We start from the raw sequence: 25,395 nt of genomic DNA, 5'->3' as shown, positions 1-25,395 counted from the left end.
CAAAAGAAATACCGATATAAAGTATTTTATTTACAAATGATTGCAACAATGAAGTACAGACGATGCAATATAATTACAAGAGTATGTATGTCCAAAAAATGGGAAACGGATAATATCTAACGGCTCTAAAATTATCATTTATGTAAAATTTATACATTCGACCCCAGCTCCGGCCGCCGACTGCGGCGCCGGAGGTTCGCACGCGGCGGAGGCAACGCTTTACTTGAAGTTTTTTAACTTTATAAAAGTGGATAAAGCAATTTTTGATGAAATAATTAATCTTCTCATTTGATTTTGGTCATAGGTTTCAATTAATTCTTATTTAAAATTAAATTAACATATTTCTTGGATTTGCCTTTCGGGCTTAAAACTTCTCTAGTGATATTTCAAAATTTAATATTTTTTTAATGGGATAGGCAGCATGCCTAATTGCCTCCACCGATGCTTTCAGCTTTTAGTACATACACTATTACCTTAACTAGAAATCCGATATCGAATATCAACACGCGTCCGTTACCCACTCACTTCCACATACACGAATGCAATAAGCCCCACGTGTGTTTGCACAGTATATCTTTCTCTCTGTCAAAACAGAATAAAAAGAAAAGAACAGAAATAACATACGTAAGTAAAGTAAAAATAACAATAATTTCAGAATATAACTTTTCATTTTGTTTTAAAAGAGAGACCATACAAATTATCGTACACACTTAGCCTAGAGATCAAATACCTAACTTTAACAGAGCGTAGGTCTTCAAAGATTACCTGCACTCTGGTAAAAATTCGTATTAATTCATACTCATTTTCCACGACAAGGACAACCATACTCTATTTAAATGTGAATACTTTCTATGTATCAAATGAAAGCCACGAAAAGACAATTTTAAATTATAATCATTGGATTTGGAACTTGACAAATGATTTGATAGTCCATGTTATTGCAAAAGTTATAAGTTGTCTAGCAAATGAAACAAATGGAATATAGTAAAATTTTCCATGTCGTGAAAAGAGGCCAGGTACAAGTCTCAAAAATCGTACAAGCGGTCGTTGCGAGGCCGCCAACGGAAGCGTGGCACAAAGCTCAGCGAAACGAGACGGCCGGCGCCAGCGCGGCCCACTGCCACTGCCCACTGCCCACTGCCCTGATCACACCCAGCACATCACAATACCAAAAAGTAACCTCTGAGAATCAATCTCTAAATAATCTACGTCTAATAAAGAACACAAACTTTTAAACAGATTTCGAATGCTAATACCTAAAATTAAGGAAGATCAATTTTAATGGATAATTAGGGAAACAATAAACACTTTAAAACAGTCCAATACCACGCTAAAGAACTTGACAAAATTCTTGTAATCCTACCAATTGCAATTGCGGACAATAATACTTACGCTACCATCGACAAAACATAATAAACAAGAATTAAGAAATAGACAATACTTACAGCCGCTGCGAGAACAATACAATAGGTAGTATTTTTACTTCGACAGACAAAACTATCAGCATCTCGCACTCGGTATGATCAGGTCTCGATTGTGTAAATGCAGCTGCGTCTGATATTACCAAATACATAGATTCATATACAAATAATATTTTACTTAGGCAATACACAAAAGAGAAAAGCTCATAGTGTTCAAAAAGAGGGCGAAAGTACAACTGTCCTATTGAATCGAATTGAATATACAAAATAACATCCAGAAAAATATTTCTTGCTTATCTATTCGTAGTGGGCAACAACTGTAAGAATTAACGAGTTACAATCGACTAAAACAACGTTTAGTGCTATTAAAGCTGTGGAAAAATGATTTATTATAAAATTAGATCGCTCATTTCCGACTACAACTTCTTCGCACTTGCTGATACGAGCAAAATCTCATTTAACAAAGTATCATAAGCCTTAAATTATTTCATATTTAGAGAAAATAGATGTCGATGTGTCGCTTGATAGAAAAAACATTGAAATCCATTCTATGGAAGGCGTTCATTTCGGCGCCATCGTCACAGTAGCAGTTGCGTTCACACAAGCGGTCGCGGGACCGCAGTCGCGGACACGGGAATACATAAGGAAACACGAAACCGCATAAGAATCGGTCTGAAAGCGGCGGCGCTAGACGGCGTTCAGCGCGCGGCGCGACGGCCCGTAGTCCTCCGGGTCGCGGTCGCGGCTGCGCGGCGCGCGCTCCTCCCGCGCGTACCCCTCGCGCGCGTACTCCCGCCCGTACTCCTCGCGCGCGTACGCGTCGCGCGTGTAGTCGTGTCCGTACGCCTCGCGCTCGTACGTCTCCGCCGGCGGGTAGTCATGAGCGTAGCCCTCGTGGTAGTCGCGCGGGTAGTGGTCGCGCGGGTAGCGCTGGTACTGCTCCCGCGGGTAGTACTCCTCCTCCAACCGCTCGGGCCGCGCCGCCCGCGACCTGCCTCCTGAAAGTTAAGGCGAGGCATTTCAAATTTGTTTCTTACCATATTGAAATCGATTAAGTTGCCGTCAGTTTTGTAAAAGGTATTTTGACTGCAAATAGCTGAAATTATTACACCCGTGTATCAAAACCGAAGACAACTTAACCGAAAGTGAGGTACAATAGGGAGCGGGGTATGCACGGCAAACATCACACTGGGGAAGGTTCGCCGCGGGGCGGGTGCGGGGCGGAGGCGGCGGGGCACACGCGTCACTCGGCCACCCGGACTTACTGCGCTACGAGTCGGGGGCGACAGTCGGTGTGAGGTCGCCGCTACGCACTTTACCGGGGCACGGGAGCACGACCTGCGCGGCGGGCGGCGGGGCGGGGGCCGCTGCGGAGAAGGCACAGTGAAGCAGCCGGCGGCGGGGCCGACCGCCTCGGAAGACAGTTGAAAGGCGAAGATTTGAATGAAAGGGCGATAGAGTCGAGGTTTCTGGTTAGTGTCACCAAAGCCTGGTCTTAAATAAATTAGGAAAAAAACTGGCGATGCAAATCTTAGTGCCAAATTGTTAGTAACAAGCGAATTCTTAATACTGATTTTGGGATTCTTACCAATGACATGGTAAGGGTTGTTTGTATATTTTTCCCGGTTAACGTTTGCAATCGCAATCCTGAATGCCATATTAGTAAGATGAGTTATCGAGGTGCGGTTAGTATAAGCACACCCTTTGGTTAGAAGTAGAAGGCGTTAGCGGGCGGAGCCTGTAGAAAGTGTGTGCAACCTGAGCGAGCGGCGCCGGTGACTGCTATGTAATGGTACACTGGAATATATGGTCTTCGCGCGGCGGTTAGTGTGCTTGTCCTGAGGCTTGTACTGAAATGAACAGGAGGCGTCAGCAGCAGGGGCGCTACTTGTTAATCTAACATCGATTCTGACACTGAACTATAGGGCCGAAGGTGCATATGAAATCATTTTTAAATTAGCAAAGCAGTACGGAGACTTGAGATTCTTTTAAATAATTTACATCATTACTTGTTTCAATACGAATACATTTAAATGAATATGTTTAAGTCAATCTCCGCACTGCAGAGCTTATAAATTGATGATCTATGAATTAGAAGACACGATTCAGAATTAGCTGACTACGGCTATAGATACAAAGTACTAAAGCTTTTTCGCCCATTAATTTAAGAAATAAAAGAGAACAGAAATAAAACAATTCTATTTAATTAATTATCTAGTAATATAAACGAGAACTAACTGTTGTGAATGATTAAATAAAGTATTTCATAGACTGGGCAATTTAAATGAAATTAAAAAATTATTAACCTGAAAATTAAATAAAAAAGCTGGACAGGAAATACATACTCCCTAGAAAATAAACGTAGCTAACATATTTATTATATTAAGTACTTATATAATTACAATGGCTACAATTGAAGTTACCTCTTTCTCTCTCGTAGTTATACGAGTCAGACCTCTCCCGGTGTCCTCCGGAATGTGCAGGGGGATCAGAAGAGGGAAACACGGTTACATATGGACAGTATACAATGATACACGCCTCAAAAATATTGTGTACATTATGTTAAAAATACATAAAGATGTTAAAATACAGGCGAGAAAATGTAGTTGATAATGTTGAAATAAATATGGTCAAGAATAATAATTAGAAGTAAACTCGATACTCAAGAAAACTTGATCATCATATAATATTGCACATAATACAATATTTATAACAATAATATAATAAAAAATTAAGGGGAATCGAATTTAAATGAAAAGGAAATAATGTTATAAAGACTGCTCTAGATAAAATAAAGTATAAGATTTTAGTTAACGTGAACTATTAGAACATTTAATTTTGTTGATAACCATTGGCTTGAAGAGACACATACATCTAGATACTTATACACACGGTGGAAACTCACCAGGCTGGGCGTGGTGCGGGGCGTGGTGCGGTGCGTGATGCGGCGCGTGGTGCGCGGGCGCGCGCGGCTGCGGTGCCACTGTTGGTGGGTGCGTCGCTCGCCAGTACGCCTGGAAAACAAATCACAACTACTGTTAATTAATAATTTCTCATCATCTTATGATCCCATACTTGTATCCACAAGCAAGACAGAGAGAGAAGAAGCAATGAAAAATGTGACATTTCTGTCTGGTGATACTGAACTGACCTCAAGGTATTCGGCGATGTGCTCGCAGGCGTCCTCGAGCTGGTTCTCGTCGAGCACGACGTCGAACATCTCCGTGGGGCACTGCGCCAGCTTTTCCGCAGCCACCATTTGCACCGACAGGTTCTTACTCTGCCCCTTGCCGCGCGACTTGATCAGTCGCTGCAGCACCTGAAAATTGAACAATTAACGTAACAATTGCTCCTTAAATTATAAGGAAACAGAATATAGTTGCCATTTAAAATATCCTATAGAACTATCTCCTCACCTTCGGACTGGATATCTTGAGATAGACGATGGTAGGCGCGAGGGAGGTCTTGGCGAGCTGCGAGGGGTGGTTGATGGTGTCGCAGTCTAGCACCACCAGCTGCAGCGTGCGCGCCAGCTCGAATATCCTCTCTATCTCCGCCTAACAACACATTGTTAAACAATGGTCACACTGTGTTATAATGGACAAGTTATTGAATAAAAATTATTATTCTTTCACGCGTTCATGCACAAATCGGTTAAATACTTCAATTAGAATTCACACGCTCAACGATTTTGTTACGTTGTAAACACCTGTCAAACATTTGCTTAGTAAGTTTTTGTTCACGTAAATATTTACTGTTGATTAGCTACTTATTTCAATGCAAGTTACTAATGGTGCAATGTTTAGGATCATGCTAGCATATTCAATTATTGTTCTACAATTTTACTAATAAAAATTTGTTCAATAATGCAAGATTAATCCTAACGTTATTTAAATGGTAATTATCAACGTCTGTTCAGAAATATGCTAAAGAATTACTTCGTCTACATTCGGATACCTCAAACCCAGAGCCTTATACACTATTGGTTAGCGACACAGGACAACATATAGCATCAAATCTGCATTTAAACCTTTACATGTTAGTTTGTTAGTGAATTTAAGGTTATCAAAATACATAAATTTATTGTTATAAACTAAATCTTCATCAATGTCTACCATACACGGTTTGACTACAGGGTATGGTCCGGCTACGACCGGGCAGGTCGCAGCTGGGACTACAAGCTCTAGCTGTTAGCGGCACACAACGGCGACGACAACCAATGCACCAGTTCCGCACCTGCACCTCAGCGAGGCAGTTATTTCGCGAATTGCCGCGCTCCATCGGCTTTTTTGATGGCGTGAGCAGCGAGCGCTTGGCCAACGATATGTCCGCCGTCACCCGCGTGATGATGATCCTGCAACGAGACGGCGCGTTACCTCGGGCATTACCTGCACCTCGGCCAGGCAAGTGGAGCGCGAGTTGGAGCGCTCCATTATCGCCCGCTTCGACGGGTTGTTGAGCAGCGAGCGCTTCGCTAGCGATATGTCCGCCATCACACGAGTTATTATTATCCTGGAATTGTAATTCATTATTTATATTCCCCGTTCGTCGCTTGCGATGGACGACGTGATTGTATGCTGTGATGACCATTTCTTATTGTAGTACATTTTGATAGTTGTGTGTAGGCGGGACTTTTTGTGATGTCTCATGAAAATGTAATGATCTTGACTGCACATGTTAGAACTGTATTTACAATTCATTTATATATAACACGGCAGGCACAGTTGAAAACGTTTTGCAGTCATCACAGTCTTCATACCTCAATACACATGTTATGCTGTTGTGTCAACGTCGCTGTAATATAGAGTTGTGTAGCTGAAATAAAATGTGCTGGAAATGAGATGATTATTGTAAAATAATATTAGGATTAATTTGTATTTATTGCACTTTATAGTTACAAAACAATTTGTTAACTTTTCTCGTCTGTTCTCTTATCTTACGGTTGATCTCTCACTGTCAAATAATTGTACCATCGAGTTTCTTGTGAAATATTTTGTTTTAAAAATTATCTGTGCATAACTGTAAAATCATTTTTAAATGATAACAATGTAAATAAAAGAGAATGAACCATGATGATCATAATTAAAATTACCTGCCCTCGAACCGCCTCTTGAGGAAATCAAAGAGGGCCTTCTGCATCATGTCCGTGACCTCGTACCCTTTGAGGGATGGTCCCACCAGCACCACAGGCCGCATGGACGGCACTACGTCGTACGGGCTCGCGTTCTCCTGCTTCTTGAAGAACGGTTTCCTCTTCTCCTTTCCGGTGGGTAGCGCTCCCGCACCGCGCCCCTTGCCTGAGTCTGAATCCTCACCTGCACGGGTAAAACTCATTATAGAACGTACACCAGCAACAGAAGCATCGTATCGTTATAACAAAGATACAGTAGAACGCCGATTATCCCAATTAATTGGGACAGGGGTCGATTCGGATAATCGAAAATTTAGAAAATCGAATATAAACTGGTAATAAAGAAAAACGACCTGTAGAAAAACACGTAGAATAAAATATGTACTAGTGACTTGCATCTAGCTTTTATCCATAACAATTGAAGTATATGTGAACTCTAGCCAGTTTGTTACAACAAAACAAAACAAAATGACTTGGTTTTAATTTTTTATTTTTTACATTAAGCTTAGGACCGATTTGGATAATTGGCGTTTCTGTAAATCGGCGTTCGGATAATCGGAGATCTACTGTACGTAAAAATTGCAGCAATAGAGGCAGTAAATCTGGAGACACTGAGTTTTTAGCTGTTTTGCTGTATCATTCACTTTACAACAAGCAAACATCAAGCAGACATAATATCCTGACATAGAATGCAGGCTGATATTTAAAACTGATACATTGTGGGACATCAAGGCATGCTTCTATTTTCCACCAAACACCGAATACAATAGTTTAAATTACCGAGCATTTACTTATTATCATAGATTTTATTATTTGGAAAATTCTTAGGACCATACATAGTAAAAGTTGAATGCACAATCCCTTCACAACATCAACAGCTTAAAGCAATACATATCAAATTATAACTACGAATATCGCCTTGCTTTTAACGAAATGATAGAATTTAAAAATATATTTAGGGACATGACAAGGACATAAAACGGTAAGTAATCTAGGCATATTAAAAGAAAAGAAATATAATAGCAGTTTATCATTAAACATTTTAAATTCCATCATTTACGTTTAATAACAAAATTATAAATATTAAATAAACTTAATAAAAGAAAATAAATAAAAAGAAATTTAATTATTTATTATTAAAGACATTATTTATTAAAAATTAAGAAGAGGAAATGAACAAAGGAGAATGACGCGAAAGAACTAGCGGTATAAAGAAATAAATATAAATTAACTTTAAAATTCGTACTTTTACAAACAAAATTCAGTTTTATATAAATCAAATACATTGTGTTCATATACTTAGATAGATATTTAACTTCAAAATTTGATTTTAAATCAAACTATAAGATACTGAAGTCGATTTGTAAAAATACGCATTTAAAGTAACCTACACAATAAAGGAAGAGGTGAAAATTGATAATATTTCCTGGTCAACAATGAATGCGGATGATCTTACCTCGGTCAAAGGTTGGCACATCTGAAAATATGTCAAGAGTGAGAGCAGGTCATATAACCAGGAAACTGGCAACTTCCACCGAGTGATGAGCGTGAGGTATGGACGCGTGGTACAAAGCAGTTATCTATTCAACATTCGTTTGAACATTGATTCAGTAGTTACATTTTTGACAAGTTAACAAGTTCATAACAGATATGAATGACGTCATTATAGATATTGGTATGGAACATATTACAGACCGAAAGGAAGGAAAAAGAAACAATTATAATTTAAAAAAAAAATCTGTTCTCGGAAAGAAGTGTTCGCTTTGAAGTAGCCTGTAAATATTAAGTTTTTTTAATAAAAAATCAGTTAATTTAGAGCAAAGGGCAACTTAAATTTTAAGTAGGTATCACATAAAATAGAGATGTCAATCATGCCTCAACAAAGTACTGTCCGATGTTATAGGACCTAATAAATTAGTGGTTAATTTTGAAAAGTTTAGTAAAGTGCTTAATCTAAAAGCCAATCAAGTACAACTATAACCTTATGCTTGCTTAACATTTTTTGTTATCTTAAATGCACATTTTGTTATTCCAGAACAATAGAACAATCAGACAAACAGATATATACAAACTGCATTGTACATAGTTACATCAGATAAAATTATTATAAGTTTACATTAATTTACGATCAATCCGTCTATTTAATAAATTATTATTATCCAAAATGCGTTTATTGATTTCATCTGATGTAAAATTAAATACGACCATTGACTTTGACAAATTTAATGTACCTGAAGCCAAGTAAAATCTTATAAACAATGATTAGAGAGTAAACAAATTTGATTGGCATCATCAGTATACATTGAATTTTCATGTAATGCAGTCAATGTGAAACACGGAGCGCCGCGTAATGAGCTTATTGAAATGCAGTCGCACTGCTGTGTTGATACTGAACCGAAATGAATATGTGATAGTAACACTAATTTAACATAGGAATGTATCATATTCACTTTCATCATCATAATTAAAACTGAGTTATGAACCTCGATTTTTCTAATTACGACAAATAGGTTGAGTAACGTTTTAATAATCACCAACTTTGGTTTCTTTATAACTCTATGCTTTACTTTGTGAGGTTCCTCAATTTAAAACATTTTTTTTTATTTTTCTATGATGCAAATCTATGTGATGTAAGCCAATTATGCCATAGAAGCACATTTAAGTGTAGTTGGCGTAACAGGCGATGCCCTACGATATCTGAAGGCTGTTTGTAATTGATTTAAGGATTCATTGCGATTGTGAAACCGTTTGAAAATACAGGTGTATGTCTTTTTGTTTCGATATAATTCAGAATCCAATCAGATTTACATCTGCTTTACCTAATATACCCATTTCCGCAACGCTCCATGCCGTATGGTCTCGCGAATGCCCCGCGAATGTTCCCCATGGTCCCCGAATGATGGCGCGTGACGTACCGGGCGTGGGGGGAGTGCTACCTCGGCTGGGGAGCGCTGGCGCAGCGGAGGGCGGGCGGTAGCGTGCACGGCCGGGGCCCGAGCGTACCGACTCCAACTTCACTGGCGACGGAATGAACCCGATGTCCGCGTCCTCCTTTACTAGCCGACCGATCCACCAGTTGTTATCGTACTTCTCCTGAAAACCATTGATCATTATCAGATTATAATATGTATTGATAAGTTAATACGGATTTGATGTATGCAGCATATTGTTACCTTGATGTGCAGGAAGTCGCGCACCTCGAAGGAGATGGCGCTACCGTGCACAGGAGAGTCGTCGTCCAGCGAGCCATCGTACGCTACGTTCGTTCGCACCGCAAACGCTACCGGCTTGGACTGCACACATATAGACAAAAGGTTAACACGCACTCGTCAACTCCTTGCCCACTTGGCAGCAATCATGTTTGTTTCGGTTAGACGAGGAGTGGACAAATGTTCGTTAACCTTAATACACCACTAGAACATTGATGCAGGTTAAATCTCAGAAATCTTATTTCACAGAAGGACGGACGATGGTGCATTGAACTTATTAGAAAAATAATCTGGTAAGCATAATAAGCCTGTTACAACGTTTGGCGCCCTGTATAATTCTGATAATCTATTTTCGTATTATCTCGTACAAGACTAGTTTAAATGCCATTAACCAAATGCCTAAACAGTTTACGATACAAAGCCACATACCACATGAGTAACGACTTCCGGTCGCATTTGACTGACTCGCAACCTCAGAGAAATTTCATTCGATGTTATAAATTTGGACAGTAGTAGTAGTAAGCAAGTATGTTTGTTTTACAATTTCACAGTTCTGACGAATATGATAAATGAAGGCGTAAAATATTATAGTATAATTATAAAACTTATACAATTCCACTCATTATCTCCGAATCAAATATTTTTTGTAAAGCAATGAAATCTTGGTGTCTGTTTATTTTATTATTTGTATCTGAAAACTATTCGGTACATTGGGTTGTTACGTCTACTAATAAACTTTTTTTATCAGATGCTGATGATCAAAAAGGTTATAGTACTTTACCGCAACACGGTACTAACACAGCATAGCTTTACCCTGACAGCGTACAGTCGCGGTCCACGAGTTGAGGCGGTTTCGGGTATGTGCAGAACTGTACATTGGTAATGCATTATAACCTTAATGATGATGATAGTGGTGCTCACCCTTGCCTTGTCGAGCTGTGAGAGGGCCTGCGCTTCCTTCTCACGGCGCAGCGCCTCCTTGTCCTCGTCCAGCGACAGCTCCGACGACGGCTGCGAGTAGTTGGAATCCGCCGAGCCCTGTAGTGTATACAGCCAACAATTCAAACTAGTACGGGGACTGCGGCAAGATTACAGCGCGTCTCAGATAAGAATTTGCTTTATAATAAGAAGATATTTGATCGATGGATCAAATATAATTATAGATCTATACCAAAAATATGTGCGACATTTTTTTGAAATAGAACATTCAGATTTGTTATTGCGATACATTCTTATTTGAAACGTACTGTAAACAAACACAATGTAGATGACAAGATTTTACGAAAGTATTTAACTTAGTTAAGGCTGGCTTGCTCGGTCTAAAACATTCCAAATGACAGATTTCTCCTTTAACTAATATCCGTTGTGTATTGTAACTTTGGTTTGCATGTCCACTTTCCATCGCGTTCAGTTTATAAATGAATGAGTATTTCTGAACTTTTCTTATGATCTTTTTATTATCGCTGTGACTACATACTACTGCAGAAACATTTGATTATGTATATTACGTCACATTTGCAACACACGCACGTAGAGAGCCAACTCTGTCAGAATACTATATAGAACAGTTTCGTTTTTGGCTTCAAAATTAATTATAAATAGTAGCTTTATCATTTAGTTTAACAATAAGTTAATTACACGTGGTCATTATTTATTTACAGTAAATAATCGATACAGTAGGGTCAGCAATGGATTGTGGAATTGGCAGCTGTCTATACTGCGCGCGCAACTATGCGACAATACAATGCAGTTTAACATCTTTAAATAAAATTTCGTTTACAATACGATTAATTTACTTCATCTGGTAATGCTCAGGTAAGTACTTAGTTACTAAAACCGTGACATATTCTAGATTGTAGATTGTAGGCGTAGATATATGGAACTTGAAAGACCAACTACAATACGTTAACTTAGTACAAGTTATGATTTCTCTTAGAGCCATTCTCTGAGCAATAAACGGCTTGCCTGTTCATAATCTTACCAAACTATAATCTATATATATAATGAAGAATAGATCACAGAGATTAATTTCTAAGCATTAAAATTGTGATAACGTAATCGTAGCTCCTCGTATTACCAAGGTATGTTTACGTTGTCGTTTACACAAGCTGCTTTAAATTTAGTGCGAAATATTCATTTTCATCATTTTAATGAATTTAGTTAAATGTTATGCGTTATAAGTCACTAGTAAGAAAAATTGTCGCGTGTTCGTGATGACGTCATCACTAGGCTGCGCTAGTTGTCTTTGTAAACGTAAAAGCATTGAGTCGTAATCAAAAGCGAACATGGAAATTAACTTGATAATTTGAAAGTGTAGTTTCGTTTCTTTGTACATCTAGGTTACCACATCATTTTTATTTAAAAAAGTATTGAAACAAAGCTTAATGAGGAGAAGAGATGTGTCAAATCAAGTGAATTATCACTCAAGACATTTAGAAAATGTATAAATAAAAAAAGAGATTCAAAACAGTTTTTTAATGAAACAAAGAAGCGTTAGTGAGCATAACAGAACAAAAGTCTTACCAAAGGTTTGTAGTGTGTCATTTGTCGATGTCGGCGTGGCGTACCCACTGCATGCAAGCAACACGGACATACAAGTCAGACAACATGCTGTTCAATGTAAACACATTTGCGCATAACATCCACGAATGCACGGGACAGCAGTGCAAGTGTTAACGTAAATACAAAGAAAATATAATAAATATTAAAAACTGTAAATAATTATTGTATTAATACACATGCAAGTATAGATTAACACGACTTATTTATATTGTGGAAATTAAATTTATTAAAAAATAAAATATAATTTTTTTATGAAAAGGAAAACGTTATTTTTTTATTACCAGTCGTAATAATCTATAGATATAAAAGTAAAATAATTATTATAATATTAACAATAAAAGAAATTGTTAGTAGGTAAATATAAAGTTTAGTGAATTAATGATTACGTAAACAATTAAAGTGATGTACAGATGAAATGCGTAATATAAATGCATAAAATATAACATTACTAGCAAATAAAACATACTAATATAATGGTAAATTAATCAGCTAAAAGAAATTCTAAATGAAACGAACATTTTAAAAGCTCACCTCAGCGACGGCAATTAGTTAATAAAAAAAAATTAAACTGACTGTTATACTCGTATCCATTTTGTTATAAAAAAATAAATTTGACAAGAAGTTTTTAATTAAACGTCAAAAAACCCGCCAATTATTAAGTGACAGATTATATTTACACCATAGACACAGAATTTACTTTTTCAGTAAAAATTTGCTTAAATTCCTATTATAATTTTTGTAATCTTAATACTTAAAAAATGTATGCATAAATGAAATTATATTCAGTATTGACTACAGAACGAATTTAATATAAGGAAGCCAGTGTTGGTCTATTCCATTCACTCTCGTTCGCAGTGAACGATTGATTACAATGTTTGAGTGCGACTGATGCGACCTCGTGTTTCGGCAGACGGGTGCGGATCGAAGCCGTGACGTCACCCACCCTCAACCCCCAACCCCCTGATCTCATAAACCCCCTGCATATTTTACGCCCTACACCGAGGTATTTCGGTTATTATTGGCCCCAAATGTCTTGAGTTCCGAAACGATTCCATCATGCTGTAAAAACTTCTTTTCCGTGCTCCTTGAACTTAATTGGTGCTTATGTCGTTCAACTATATTGACTATTTTATTGATGTAACCGTTTAGAGAAAATGTATAACAACGGTTTGGGAAACATTTTCCGTTTACCTAAACATATAGCAGCCGGTTTACCCAATTAGGAGTAGAATTTAAGGGACCTCTTGAAAAACCTTTGCGAACTCTATTACGACTACAGTTTAAATGGCCAGTTATGTTCTTAACTAACTTAAAATATGATCGACTTATTGTAGCAATAACAGGCCGCGACTTCGAGCGCGGAATTAAAAAAAAATATCTAGTGATAAATATAGTCTATGCAACCCAGAGATAGTTAAGCTTCCCAAAAGTGAAAGAATTTTTCAAATCGGTTCAGTAATTTTGAAGAATATACAGTGCAGGAAAACTAAATCTTTCCTCTTTATAATTTTACTGTCTGTTTTTATTAAAAAAAACCTTAATAAGTAGTAAATGTGTTCTTCCAGACTATGTTCTACATATACCAAATTTCATCAGATCTGTTGAGTTGTTGCGGAGAGACTTACTGTATCCATCCATCCACCCATTCATCTATCTAAACTATTTTTTTAATTTCGATGACGTCACAGGTGTATGCCTGAATAATGTACATAATAATTCATGTCATTGATTTATACAAAAGACTTATAAATACAGAAAAATGTCTTTGCTACTAAAAAATGTAAGGGCGGCGGTGAGTGCTACCACGCGGGTCTCATGTTATCGTGTCCGTGTAGTAATCATTTATGCTTTCTGCTCGATAACCTTGGGAAGATTTATTGCACAAGCAAAATGTTTATGTCGATATCACAAACGAACGGCTATTTCTGAACGAACGTTTTCAATTCGGACGCGATGTGTGTTGATGCATACCGAACATCGGAATTCATATAACATTAATATTTTGATTGAACTATCGTATTTCCCTTTAGCTATTTTACAGAACACAAGCGCAAGTTCCCTTTGGCACAAGAAATGTAAACGAAATGATTACGAGAAACAAGAAATAAAAAAGTGTCGGATTATTAATCACAATTAAGTTCATGCGTAATAATATTAGTAAGATATATTGTGGCCATTTTTAGATTAGAAAATAATAAACTATTTAATTTAAAATAACATAAGTACTGCATGTACTATGTCATTATGTTGTTCTGTTCTTTTATAAAGAAGTTCATTTTGTTTTTATAACAATCGATTGAAAAAAGAAGCCTTATCAAGTACACACGCAATTCATTTAACTTATTACAAGGTTAATTATATTTTAAAACAAACATGAAGAGATTCCATCAACACGCTTGCTATAAACAATTAAACTTAGTCATAGTTTACAAAGTCCGTGACAGATTTAGTATGTGCGAATTTTATTAGTTTGCACGAAGATATTTTGCCGGATCTTTGCCGAAGTCTGGCTTTCGTTAGCGTTAATGCGTTTCTGATGGTTATAGCTTACTACTGAAATCACGTTTGATCTAATATAGCCTGTACATTGTTACATTTTAAATTCTTTAGCGAATTCACTCAATCTTTTCGATAAAATCAAAAAAATAAAATAGTGTACTATAAGAATTTTATACATAATCAATGAAATTACTGCGTGATTGTTCTATGAACTCCAACAATTTCTTTTAAAATCAAGTTGGATTCATGTCTCATTACGGTTAATTATTGAAAGTTTAGACTTAATAAGTATTTTAAGTACATAGCTTGAGTAATGAAGATTCAATGTTTCTAGCAGAAATAAAAACATAAACACCTCCAGTGATCCAATTTTTGGAAAGCAAAGACAACTGTCTGGCCGCGCAACGCACACGTACGAACAACTGGAAATAGAACATATTTCTACATATCTCTCCTTAAAATAATGATTTTCATTATAACTTCAAGACTTCAAACAATCTTATTTTTTCCTATAAACTTGTACTTTTAATTTATATGTTTTTGTCTTAAATATGTTTGCATAAAATGATAAATAATATTAAGTAATTTGTTTTTAGCATTTACTAAATACATGGTTTTTATTGAATAAATGAATTAAGTAAATATTAAAACGTACCTTCTAGAATTTAAATTACAAATTAGTTTTTGCTCTTACTGATTTCAGTCGTAAGAAGTTTCAATTAATATTATACCTAGAAACACATATAAAAAATATATTTAAGGTGGTAACCCTAAACAATAAAAAAATCAAAAGACGCATCTGACTGAGGCTCTAATCTCTCACAAAGAAACTTGCACACATACAAAACCACATACATAATAAACAAACAACAACATTACCCTCTTGTCAATTGGGTACAAAATATTACATCTTACCTATTAAATGTATCACGTAAAAGCAAACAGTAAACATTGCTAAACAAATTACATCCTAAAAAGCTTTGCATTAACTTTGCGATTATTTTGATAAACTCGACTTCATAACTGACACATTTTATTAACAACATTCCCTTTGATCAAACGCAACGAGTCCCTACGATATTTTATGTAGACGTATCAAATCGAAACAATTAAGTTGTGTTGTCGCACCTGCGTGAACAACTTGTTGTACCCGTGGCCTTGGTTGTTGTAGCCCATCATGTTACGGCATGGTGGCAGCTGGTGGCCGCTCTGGACCACCAGGGGGATCGCGTCCGGGTCGGCCGTGGTGGCCACGCTACACAACTAGGGGTGTGCCGTCTGGTGCGGCCGCTGTAGTTACAGTGCACCGCCAGGGGACTGACGTGGCCGCGGTGGTCACACTCTGACACTACGTGGCCGGCCGCGGTGGCCACTTTGATCACTGTATGGATGGCGACGTTGGCCTCGGTGGCCGGTGGACGGCCAGGGAAGGCGTCGGTATCGGCGAGGTGGCCGCGCGGCGTGGTGCGGGCTGGCCGGCGGCCGCGCGCTCACAAAGCCGATTCCGACCGACATGACCGCACTCCCCGCTTCGCCTTGCTATCGTATGTACACGTAGGGCTGCCACTCGCGTGATATCAACACGAGTAAATAATATCATTCATAGTACATACTTATGTAGTATAATATATATACTTCTGTTTTGGTAATGTGTAGTTTGATAATTTATAATTTGAGTGTCTATATCTACAATGGTTTGTGTCAATTCTCATTAAAGTGTATTTGTAGCAGTTCACTCTTATTAAGCGTCTTTTCATGTATTTGCGATTTCTTGTTTATATACCTATTATTCCTTTTAAAATAATGGCAATAAAAGTCATCTAGAGAGCTTTTGAGATTTAACTCAAATTTACTACGAGGCGGCAGCCCTAGGTACGCGAGTCCTGGCGCCCCGCCGCCCGCCCTCCGCCCGACGGTGAATGAGCTGCGCGCGCAACACGCACCCCGCGTCCCGCGTCCCGCACCCCGCACTACTATAAACACAGTCGATTGTGTCCAAGTTGATGTTTGTCTACATGTTTCTACATCCGTACTCACATATTATATACATGTTTATAAAAAATAAATATATAACAATGTGGTTATTGTGAAAATGCGTTCATTGTCCTAGCCTACGAAGCCGTTTAACAATGAGCTCTTCGATTAACCATCTCGAATTAAATTTCTATACAAACAAAGGCCAAATAAAGTGATTATACTCGTATATTGAGATCTTAAGGAGTTTGTAGGTATGACAATAAATGACGCAACACATTACAATATTATTAAACTAAGTAATAAATGAGTTGACATGTCGCTCAGCACCGGGTACAAGCAGACTTTTTAACTACAATACTCTGCTGTGAGTATTCTACATGGAAAAACATTTAACAACTTTGTCAGCTACTTGTGTATAAAACAAATTTTGATAAAATAGTCACTTTTATTCTGCTAGAATGTTATCAAACTGCTACGCTGTAGCATTAAGTCGGATATAACCGTAGCATTGTTGCTACATCTTTGCAACGATACCTTTGATTGACTTTTATTTTAGAAACTGAATTTAAAGAAAGCTAATACCCTGCTAATGCTACCTATAATTGAAGAATCATAGCAATATTGTCGAAAAGACAGGAAAGAAAATTAAAATGATTGTCATATGTATCGTTCACAAATATATACATAGATTGACTAAATTTACTATATTCATCATCATCATCATCAGCTCACTATACGTCCCCACCGAGGGGCTCGGAGCCTACCCTAAGTTAAGGGTATTTACTATACTAACAATTGGTATTATTTCTTTTGGAAACAAGTAATGTTTTTATTATATTTATGTTGCGTTATGTAAAAACTAAGACAAAGTTAACTTCAATCGATGACCGCTTCGCTTAGCAAAAGTTCATAATTGCCTACAACACGCCACACCAACTTAATCATTTATTTCAACCGAACCATTAAAGCATCGTGACAAACGTATTATCGACTTTATTGCAGTCACATAAGATTTATATTCGTGTTTCGGTTAAAATTGACTAATGAACTTGAGAAAAAATAGAAAAAGGGACTTAAATGCTTAGAAAATAAGAGCGTCGTTTAGTTGTTGGGTACGTTGCGATTGAATGTGCAATGTAAGCTAATATTTCATGCGGGTAAAGGAAATTGTACTTAATAACTATTGTTTTAAGGTTTAATATTGCGATGTGATCGTGCGCATGCGCGGATGATGGATCGATGGTCGGCGCCGCGACGGCGACGTCGACGTAGTTGACCCACTTGTCGGTGCGGCGACGGTATGGCTACGGTGCGGAAACGGTGCGCCAACGGTGCGACGGCGGAGCGATGGACGCAGAAAGCATTGATACATCATACACGCAGGCATTGTCATAGAAGTGATAGATAAAATCGACACATAGTTGTCAAGCAATAGTTTCATTTCTTTGCAATGCTCTGCCACCAAGACACTACTTATTTATCATTTAATGAGTAATGATGTCTGTATGTGTTGTTTATAATAACCTGTCATAGTCTACATTAAAGAAAATAATAAATCCGTACAGATATTGGACCGGGACTTTAAGTTAATAGACACACGCAAAGTTACCTTATAGTTAAATCACGAAATTGTAACAACTAATCAACTACTTATTTTATTTAGATCGTTACGACAGTATCACTGTACACTCATCCTTATCTCATCTGTACCGTGTGTATTGAGTCATTTCCTGCGTTAAATCAACACATCTTCCAATTGAGGTTGGTGTTCCTATAATTGACAAATTTATCTGCCTCGCTTTCATTTCACTTGACGGTCAATGTTCGTTTGGGGCTAGGAACTATGTTATTTATAGGGCTCCGACATCTTACTAATATTATAAAGGCAAAGGTTTTGATGTATGGATGGATGTTTATTGGAAAGTATCTCCAGAACGGCTGCAAGGATCTCGCTGAATTAGACTTTGATGACATACTCTTGAACATCACATAGGCTACTAATTAAGTTTTTTTAAATATTAACGCGCGGACAGAGTCGCTGGCGATAGCTAGTTAATCGTAAATGTTCTTTAATCGTATTGGTTCAACTTTTATTTAAATAAAATTGGAATTTTAAATTACGATCTTATTGAAATTATAATTTTGTGACTAAGTGTCTTTAAATTTTCTCGTATGTGAATCGACACATGTGCTATTCCCGTCAGATCCGGCATGAGTTCCGGAGTCGGAATGGCGCATGACTCAGTGACCAGCGGACTGTGACCTCAGATGCCGCGTGATGACCAATTCGAGGTTGCCGGGTCACAGCTCCTTTCATACTGGTCTACTATTTATTTACTATTTTAAAAATGCAAACTTTACTCCATATTTTAATGAATAAAATGCATTTCATGTGTTACTTGAAACATCTCAAAACAACTGAAAATATTTTAACACGAGTACAATCATAGATATATTTTAATTTACAGATGGAATTATTCATACCAGTTTGTCGTTTAATAGAGATTCCATTTTCAAAACGACTTTTTGTAATGAAAACACTGAGGTCATTTACCAGACCAAAAAGGTTCCACAAGCCTTTTTTTCGTCTCACTTTTGTGCTACGGATTTAATATCTATAAAATCTATTGTAACAAACAAAATGAGCAGTGCGCATCAGCTCCATCCAACGATGGCATCAATTAGGTATAATGCAGCTAAACAAAATCTTCAGCTTGATAACATAAGATGTTATACGGCGAAGCATAATTATTATAGATTAATAACGCGTTACAGAAAATCTGACCTGTGCATTATTTTCAAATATCATGGATATGGAAGAACAAACAGGTGTGTTGTGATCGTACAAACATATTAACTGACTTAGATCTATTGGTACGGCGATTATTGAATGAATTCCACCTACCTAGCTGGTTATCGATGACTTAAACACACAATAATTGAAGACTGAGAAACCACTACTATCGTATTTGGTAATTTTACTAAATAAAAACCCTTAAAAAATAATTAAGTTTCACTTTTTGTCGTAAAGATTAGTATGAAAAAGGTTATGATACGTCACGAACATCTGTTCCAGTATAGCAAACATCTATACAAGAGGGGCGCGGGGTGAGCGGGAATAGCGTAGGGGGCATGCGAGGGGAGTGGGGGGCAACACATAGCACACGCACCCGTCTCCGTCCCAGGGCGTAGCGCTGCCGCTTGAAGCGATCCATGGCGAGGTGGTGAGCCTTCGTCATAATATCCGCATGTCACAGTGTAGGTGATCACAAGTAGAACAATTCCACGACACTAACAATTCATTATTGTATGGTTTTTGGTTATAAAACGTCCGATGCGAGTACTGTGCGCGCGGGCACTCGCTGCGCGCTAAAAATACGGCGCGACTCCGGCTTGGCAGCGCGCGAGATGCGTTCAGCCACTTGTCGTTAGATATACATTGCTGACTACCCTACATTGATGCATTTTATTGTAAATATAAAAATATAAACATAAAAAAATACCAAAATTATAATCATTATCTCTACCTGTGCTTCATCCAACCATAGAATATGAAAAATGTTTTCGTTATCCATCTACAAGGATGATAATTATAGAATTATATGAAAAGAAATCACACAACAATATTTATATGATGGAAGTCGTTTGAACGTTTAGACAATACTGTTATAACTAAAGTAATAAAATTGAAATTAATATTTAATATAAAATACAACAAACAAAATAATCAATGTATTACAAACAATTCGATTATTACTATTCAAATAATAAACTTTCACGCTATCAGGGTATGGTTCATCAATGATCTATTTACTGTAATTATGATCCTTATTGGCTTCACAAAAGGTTCAAATTGCACAAATGAGGTTATGTCAAATATGATGGCAAAGCCAACGGTTCCGGCTAGGCCGACGCTGACATTGATCTGTCACACTCGGTTGCCAACTGCAGAACTATTGTCTAATTATTCATTAAGAAATTCACAAAAATTAACGTTTTTATTTGAATATTACTTTTTTCTATGTTTAAATTTGCAATTTTATTATTGCAAAGTTAGTTTTTTACTTTACTTGTAAAATCGAATTAACAATTTTTGAAATTCGTGTTTCTTTTTCAGCGCTTTAAAAAGCCCGCCATCTATGAGAAGTTAAGGAAACTACTAGCAAAGTTTGAAAAGTTTTCCAAAGAGTTTACGTTCGCTCCAATAGAGGGCACTATTACTTTTTAACTATACTAAAAAAATTGCAGCTCCCTTTTTTTTACTTTTTACCTCTAAAATGTATTTAGGATCAATTTTAACAATAGTAAGTAACTTTTCTTCAGAGCTAATGTACTAATTTAAAAATACCTAAGGTACTAAGTTTTGTAAATTAATAAGAGTTTTCGTATTTGAATTCAATAAAAAAATATATGTACTTAATTTTTCTTTTTGAATTATAAAACAATCCATGCATACTACCTACCTATAATCTATGGCCATTAATACAGCATGTTTACACTATTACGAAATTATTTTTTAAAGTTCATAACAAAGATCTCTCAACGACTATGCGTTTTTTTTCATCCAGGCAGTTGTTTACGCGCGTTTAACTGTGTCACATATTTCCGCTTGTCACCTACTGCTCCAGTTATTTTGCTACACTTTCAGTTTCCCTATGTTATTTATTTGTTAACGTACGAACTGGCGTGTTTCACATTGTGCAAAGGTTTCAACGCATCTTACTATTCGGCAAACTGCCAAATGTGCCAAACATTAGAACCACAAAACAATGGTATAACATTTCAGCTACTAGCTATTAAAATTAACCGCCAACAGTTATGTCTGTTTGTAATTTTAAATTGTAAGGATAATAATATCCAAAGTGTTGTTTATGCAAACGAGAAAACGTAGAAATTTATGCGTTGAGATTTACCAACTAATATACTTTTAATAACATTACAATAATAAATAGGTACGATCTTAATGATAAAAGTCTTCGGTCTTTGATAGTTCTATCTACTTGACCTTTTATATTTTTTCTATAGCGATATACCCTGTGTAGGGATAGCAGCGCACATTACACGATAATTATTTTGGTTCTTATTCAGTGTTGTTAAATTCTGCTTTAAAAACTGTTTGATGAACTGGTGGATACCTATTACAATCTTTTTAATTATATTTTAATTTATCAATATAGACAAGTCGAGACGAGAGGTATTTTTGTATGTAGGTATGTAGCGATGACGGAGCTCGTGTGTGTAGTTTAACAAGTCAACGAGTTACGAATACACGTAGCGCAAATTCGAACGAAACAATTATGAATGAAATATCGTCGCTGTAGCGTGTAATTACCTGGCAAGTGTCCAGAGCGTCGTGTCGTGTTGTATCGTAGACTCGAATATTCGTCTTTGTAAAATGTAAATTAAATAAATTATTTTTGTTTCCTCCGGTTCGTTTCCGCGCAAGCAAGCTACGAGAGCGAGGAGTCGAGTTCGTAATTGAGTTTCGTAGAATTTTGTTTTAGTTTCGACAATCGCTACTAGATGGCGCTAATCGGAACGACATCGACATGAAACTCGTTGCGCTTGAAAGTTGAACGTTTATTTACTATATTGGGAAAAAAATATTATATATATTACAAAAGATTTAGTAGATCTTACGAAAGATCAACAATTACAATAATCGCAAAGCGAAGACTACAGTAGATCAAGGATACGGTGTTGTTTAAATTGAAAACATCAACACTGCAGCATTATTAACATCAGGTTTCCTACGATATTCTCTGGTATTTTTCACCAATCTTTTTTTTAGTCTGAAAGGCAAAGGTTCTATATAAATATATAGGACCATCAAAGAGTTCATATACGTAATTCTGCACGCAACAACGGAACTTAATGCATTATTAAAACTTTTCTTAACACGAATTTTATAACTCTATAACATAGACTGTCCTATTACCTAGAATACGAATCAGTCGTAATATTATTATACATTGATAGGTCTCGGTTACAAAGATGGAGCTGTTTTAGCTTTATTTAAAAGGACATAATCCTAAATATCTATCTGTATGTCTTGTCTTGCATTAGACATCTATAATGAGATATTCAACATGTATAGGACATTAAGGCATCTCCACACGAGCGAGCGGACGTGGACGAGTTGTTCCTTTTGCCGCGCAATTACTGCCCTGAAATAGAGACACGAGACACGAGCGGGCGGAGTCGTTCACCCGACGACATATTTGGTTAACTGCGCCCGCTTTAGACTTCATCTGAGTGCAACTTACATTTTGATTCCCGATTTTGTATTTATCTAACACTAGCTGTCGCCCGCGAATCCGTCTGCGCGGAATTATAAAAACATAATTAGCAGCCTATGTGTTCTTCCACACTATGATCAACATCTATACTAAATTTCGGCGAGATCCATGCATCCGTTCTGGAGGTACCTTCAAACAACAACATAGCTCACGCCCGTAACCCAGAGGGGTAGGTAAGCTCGGATCTCGATTCGGTGCGGTGCTTACAACTTTCTCGCTTTCCCAAATACGGTTGCTGAGTTTTAAGAAATCGAAAAACGACTCTATCATACGCGAACATTACATTTTTCCTAAATAAAGTGTAGCGTGAGTGTTACCAACAAGTATTATTATATAAAGTAAATAATTATATTTGAGGTACATTATCATGACGATCCTTTCTTAGTCTATTTAAGAAACGTCAATTGGTGGTATCTATGAAACTACGAACAACAGAAGCTCTGAAATAAATACGAAACCTAATATCAAATTATCAAAAATCTCTTTTACTGAGCCTTTCATCAACCTATAAATTACATAAATAGTTGTGACTTCTTATCCTATACAAGCGACAGGTGCAAGTTGTCTGAAATATTTTGAACGTGTTTTGGGGAAAGGAAAATTGAGCATTGGTCGGTCAGGGCGGGCGGAGGCAGCCAGGGGGAGGTAGCGCGGAGCGGAGAGGGCGGCTCTCTCAGCAAATAAGTGAAACCTCACGCTTACCGGAGTGCATGCACAATGATTAGAGGACACAAAGAAGCGCAAATAGGTACAGTGTTGTAAATTGTGCTGTTTTTTGTAAGCACCGGACAATTTGAGCTGACAACAATTATTGTATAAAAAGTTTTCACCATAGTTATCGTCACTCCGTTCTTTTTGAACCAATGGGATAGAAATCTAAAGTGTCTTTCGAAAACAAGAGGAAATTTTAACAAATTACCTGAACATATCTATTATAAGCAGTTTTTGCAATTTATCATTGTATCCAAAGTTTAATACCTACGCGCACCAATCTTCTCGGCCCACTACTCTATGTTGAGGGCGGCGCGACACGGGACACGGGGGCCCTCTCTCTATTTCCGTCCGTCGCTGCAATAACAGTACCGATGGTATTTTTATTGCGCGCCTCCGTTTTATTTCAGTTACAATTTGACAAAATAAAAATAAGAAGGGCCGCGCGACGGACGTAATATGACACTGCGTTAGGGATGTGCTGCTTATCACGCACAGGAAAAATTATCGATAAAATTAATTCTAACAAAAATTGTCTTGGAAATTTCGGGGACTTAGAATAAGAATTTTTATTGATGTAGGGGAAGAAGCAATTAATAAAAAAAAATTCCTTCCTATTTTGTAAATGAAAATGCTTTTAAAATGGACATATAACTTATGAGTTTTACAAAAAAAAAAACGATTATTTTCCTAAACATATTACATTAGACGAGTATCGATAAAATACTTAAAACACATCACTTTTCCTTCTGAGAGCCCTAAAATAAAGATAAACAAGCGCCATTACATTGAAGGATCAGTAAGGAGCGATAGATGTGCCTTGGCTGGTAAAGGCTCAATGTATTAGGCTATCGGATGAATCTCTACCATAATGAGAGTGCGTTCACCTTTGAGTTGAAAATGCACTGCGTTTCGGGAATAGATGTCGCGGCAATCGTTTCCGTGTTCATTAGACGACACGCGTCGCTTTCAAGTGGAAAAAGTAACACGATTCACTTGTCTAAGTGTGCTCCGAGATTTGGTGGTGTATTAATACATGTTCATGTAAGGATATTATGTAGATTTCGCTTATAATTAGATATTGACAACAGAGATCAAGAACTTGTCTTACTGAGAAAGATTGGCTACAATAATTATAAGTGTCGTTAAGGTTTTATTAAACAGCAAACTTTTAAAATTTCATTTGATTTAAGGAGGTTTTTTAATATTCTGACTCTATTATCGATGGTTATAGTTAACGGTACTTCTCTTTCAATGTAACTTCGTTCTATAACTTGTAATTATATCGAGGAAATGACTTCCAAGTTACGCCTCCCCGCAGACATTGCGTGTCCCGGGCGGTACACGCGAATCGAAACTAAAAGTAGTGCTCCGTCACCATTACCGGGTGTCATCGGCGGCTTATAAACGCTTGTGAATCAAGGGTGGAATGTATCGCGTGACGCGGTACATAGCAGCCGAAGTTCGCGGAGTAAGTTTTGAGAGACAGGTGTGAAATTTATGTGCGCAGGCAGAGTCGCGTGCGGTGCGATGTTATCTAAATAAAGCCGAAGCCGCGCACTTTATTGCGAACATAAATGTTAATT

General features: G+C 37.2%; 1 protein-coding gene across 4 annotated transcripts; it reads right to left on the bottom strand.

Annotated features, from left to right (window-relative positions):
- Positions 1 to 15: 15 nt before the first annotated feature.
- On the bottom strand, positions 16 to 16,305 carry LOC106125896 (Calcium channel protein beta subunit). Of its 4 annotated transcripts, none has more exons than XM_013323309.1 (14): positions 15,951 to 16,305; positions 15,178 to 15,244; positions 12,285 to 12,331; positions 10,683 to 10,799; positions 9,726 to 9,845; positions 9,468 to 9,645; positions 8,009 to 8,029; positions 6,514 to 6,736; positions 5,810 to 5,933; positions 4,838 to 4,978; positions 4,573 to 4,740; positions 4,327 to 4,435; positions 3,845 to 3,910; positions 16 to 2,419 (listed from the first exon to the last, which is right to left on the bottom strand). In XM_013323309.1, the coding sequence occupies exons 1-14, from the start codon at positions 15,999 to 16,001 to the stop codon at positions 2,109 to 2,111; spliced, it is 1,743 nt and encodes a 580-aa protein (XP_013178763.1). In that variant the 5' UTR covers positions 16,002 to 16,305; the 3' UTR covers positions 16 to 2,108. The 4 variants fall into 4 exon arrangements, with proteins under 4 accessions (XP_013178763.1, XP_013178764.1, XP_013178765.1 ...); XM_013323310.1 differs by lacking the exon at positions 5,810 to 5,933 and adding an exon at positions 5,658 to 5,775; XM_013323311.1 differs by lacking the exon at positions 3,845 to 3,910.
- Positions 16,306 to 25,395: the final 9,090 nt, after the last annotated feature.

This window comes from Papilio xuthus, unplaced genomic scaffold (assembly GCF_000836235.2).
Source record: "Papilio xuthus unplaced genomic scaffold, Pxut_1.1 DF825752.1, whole genome shotgun sequence".
NCBI classification, from domain to species: domain Eukaryota; kingdom Metazoa; phylum Arthropoda; class Insecta; order Lepidoptera; family Papilionidae; genus Papilio; species Papilio xuthus.
The sequence above is the reverse complement of the archived record's forward strand: the minus strand, read 5'-3'. Positions and strand labels throughout refer to the sequence as shown.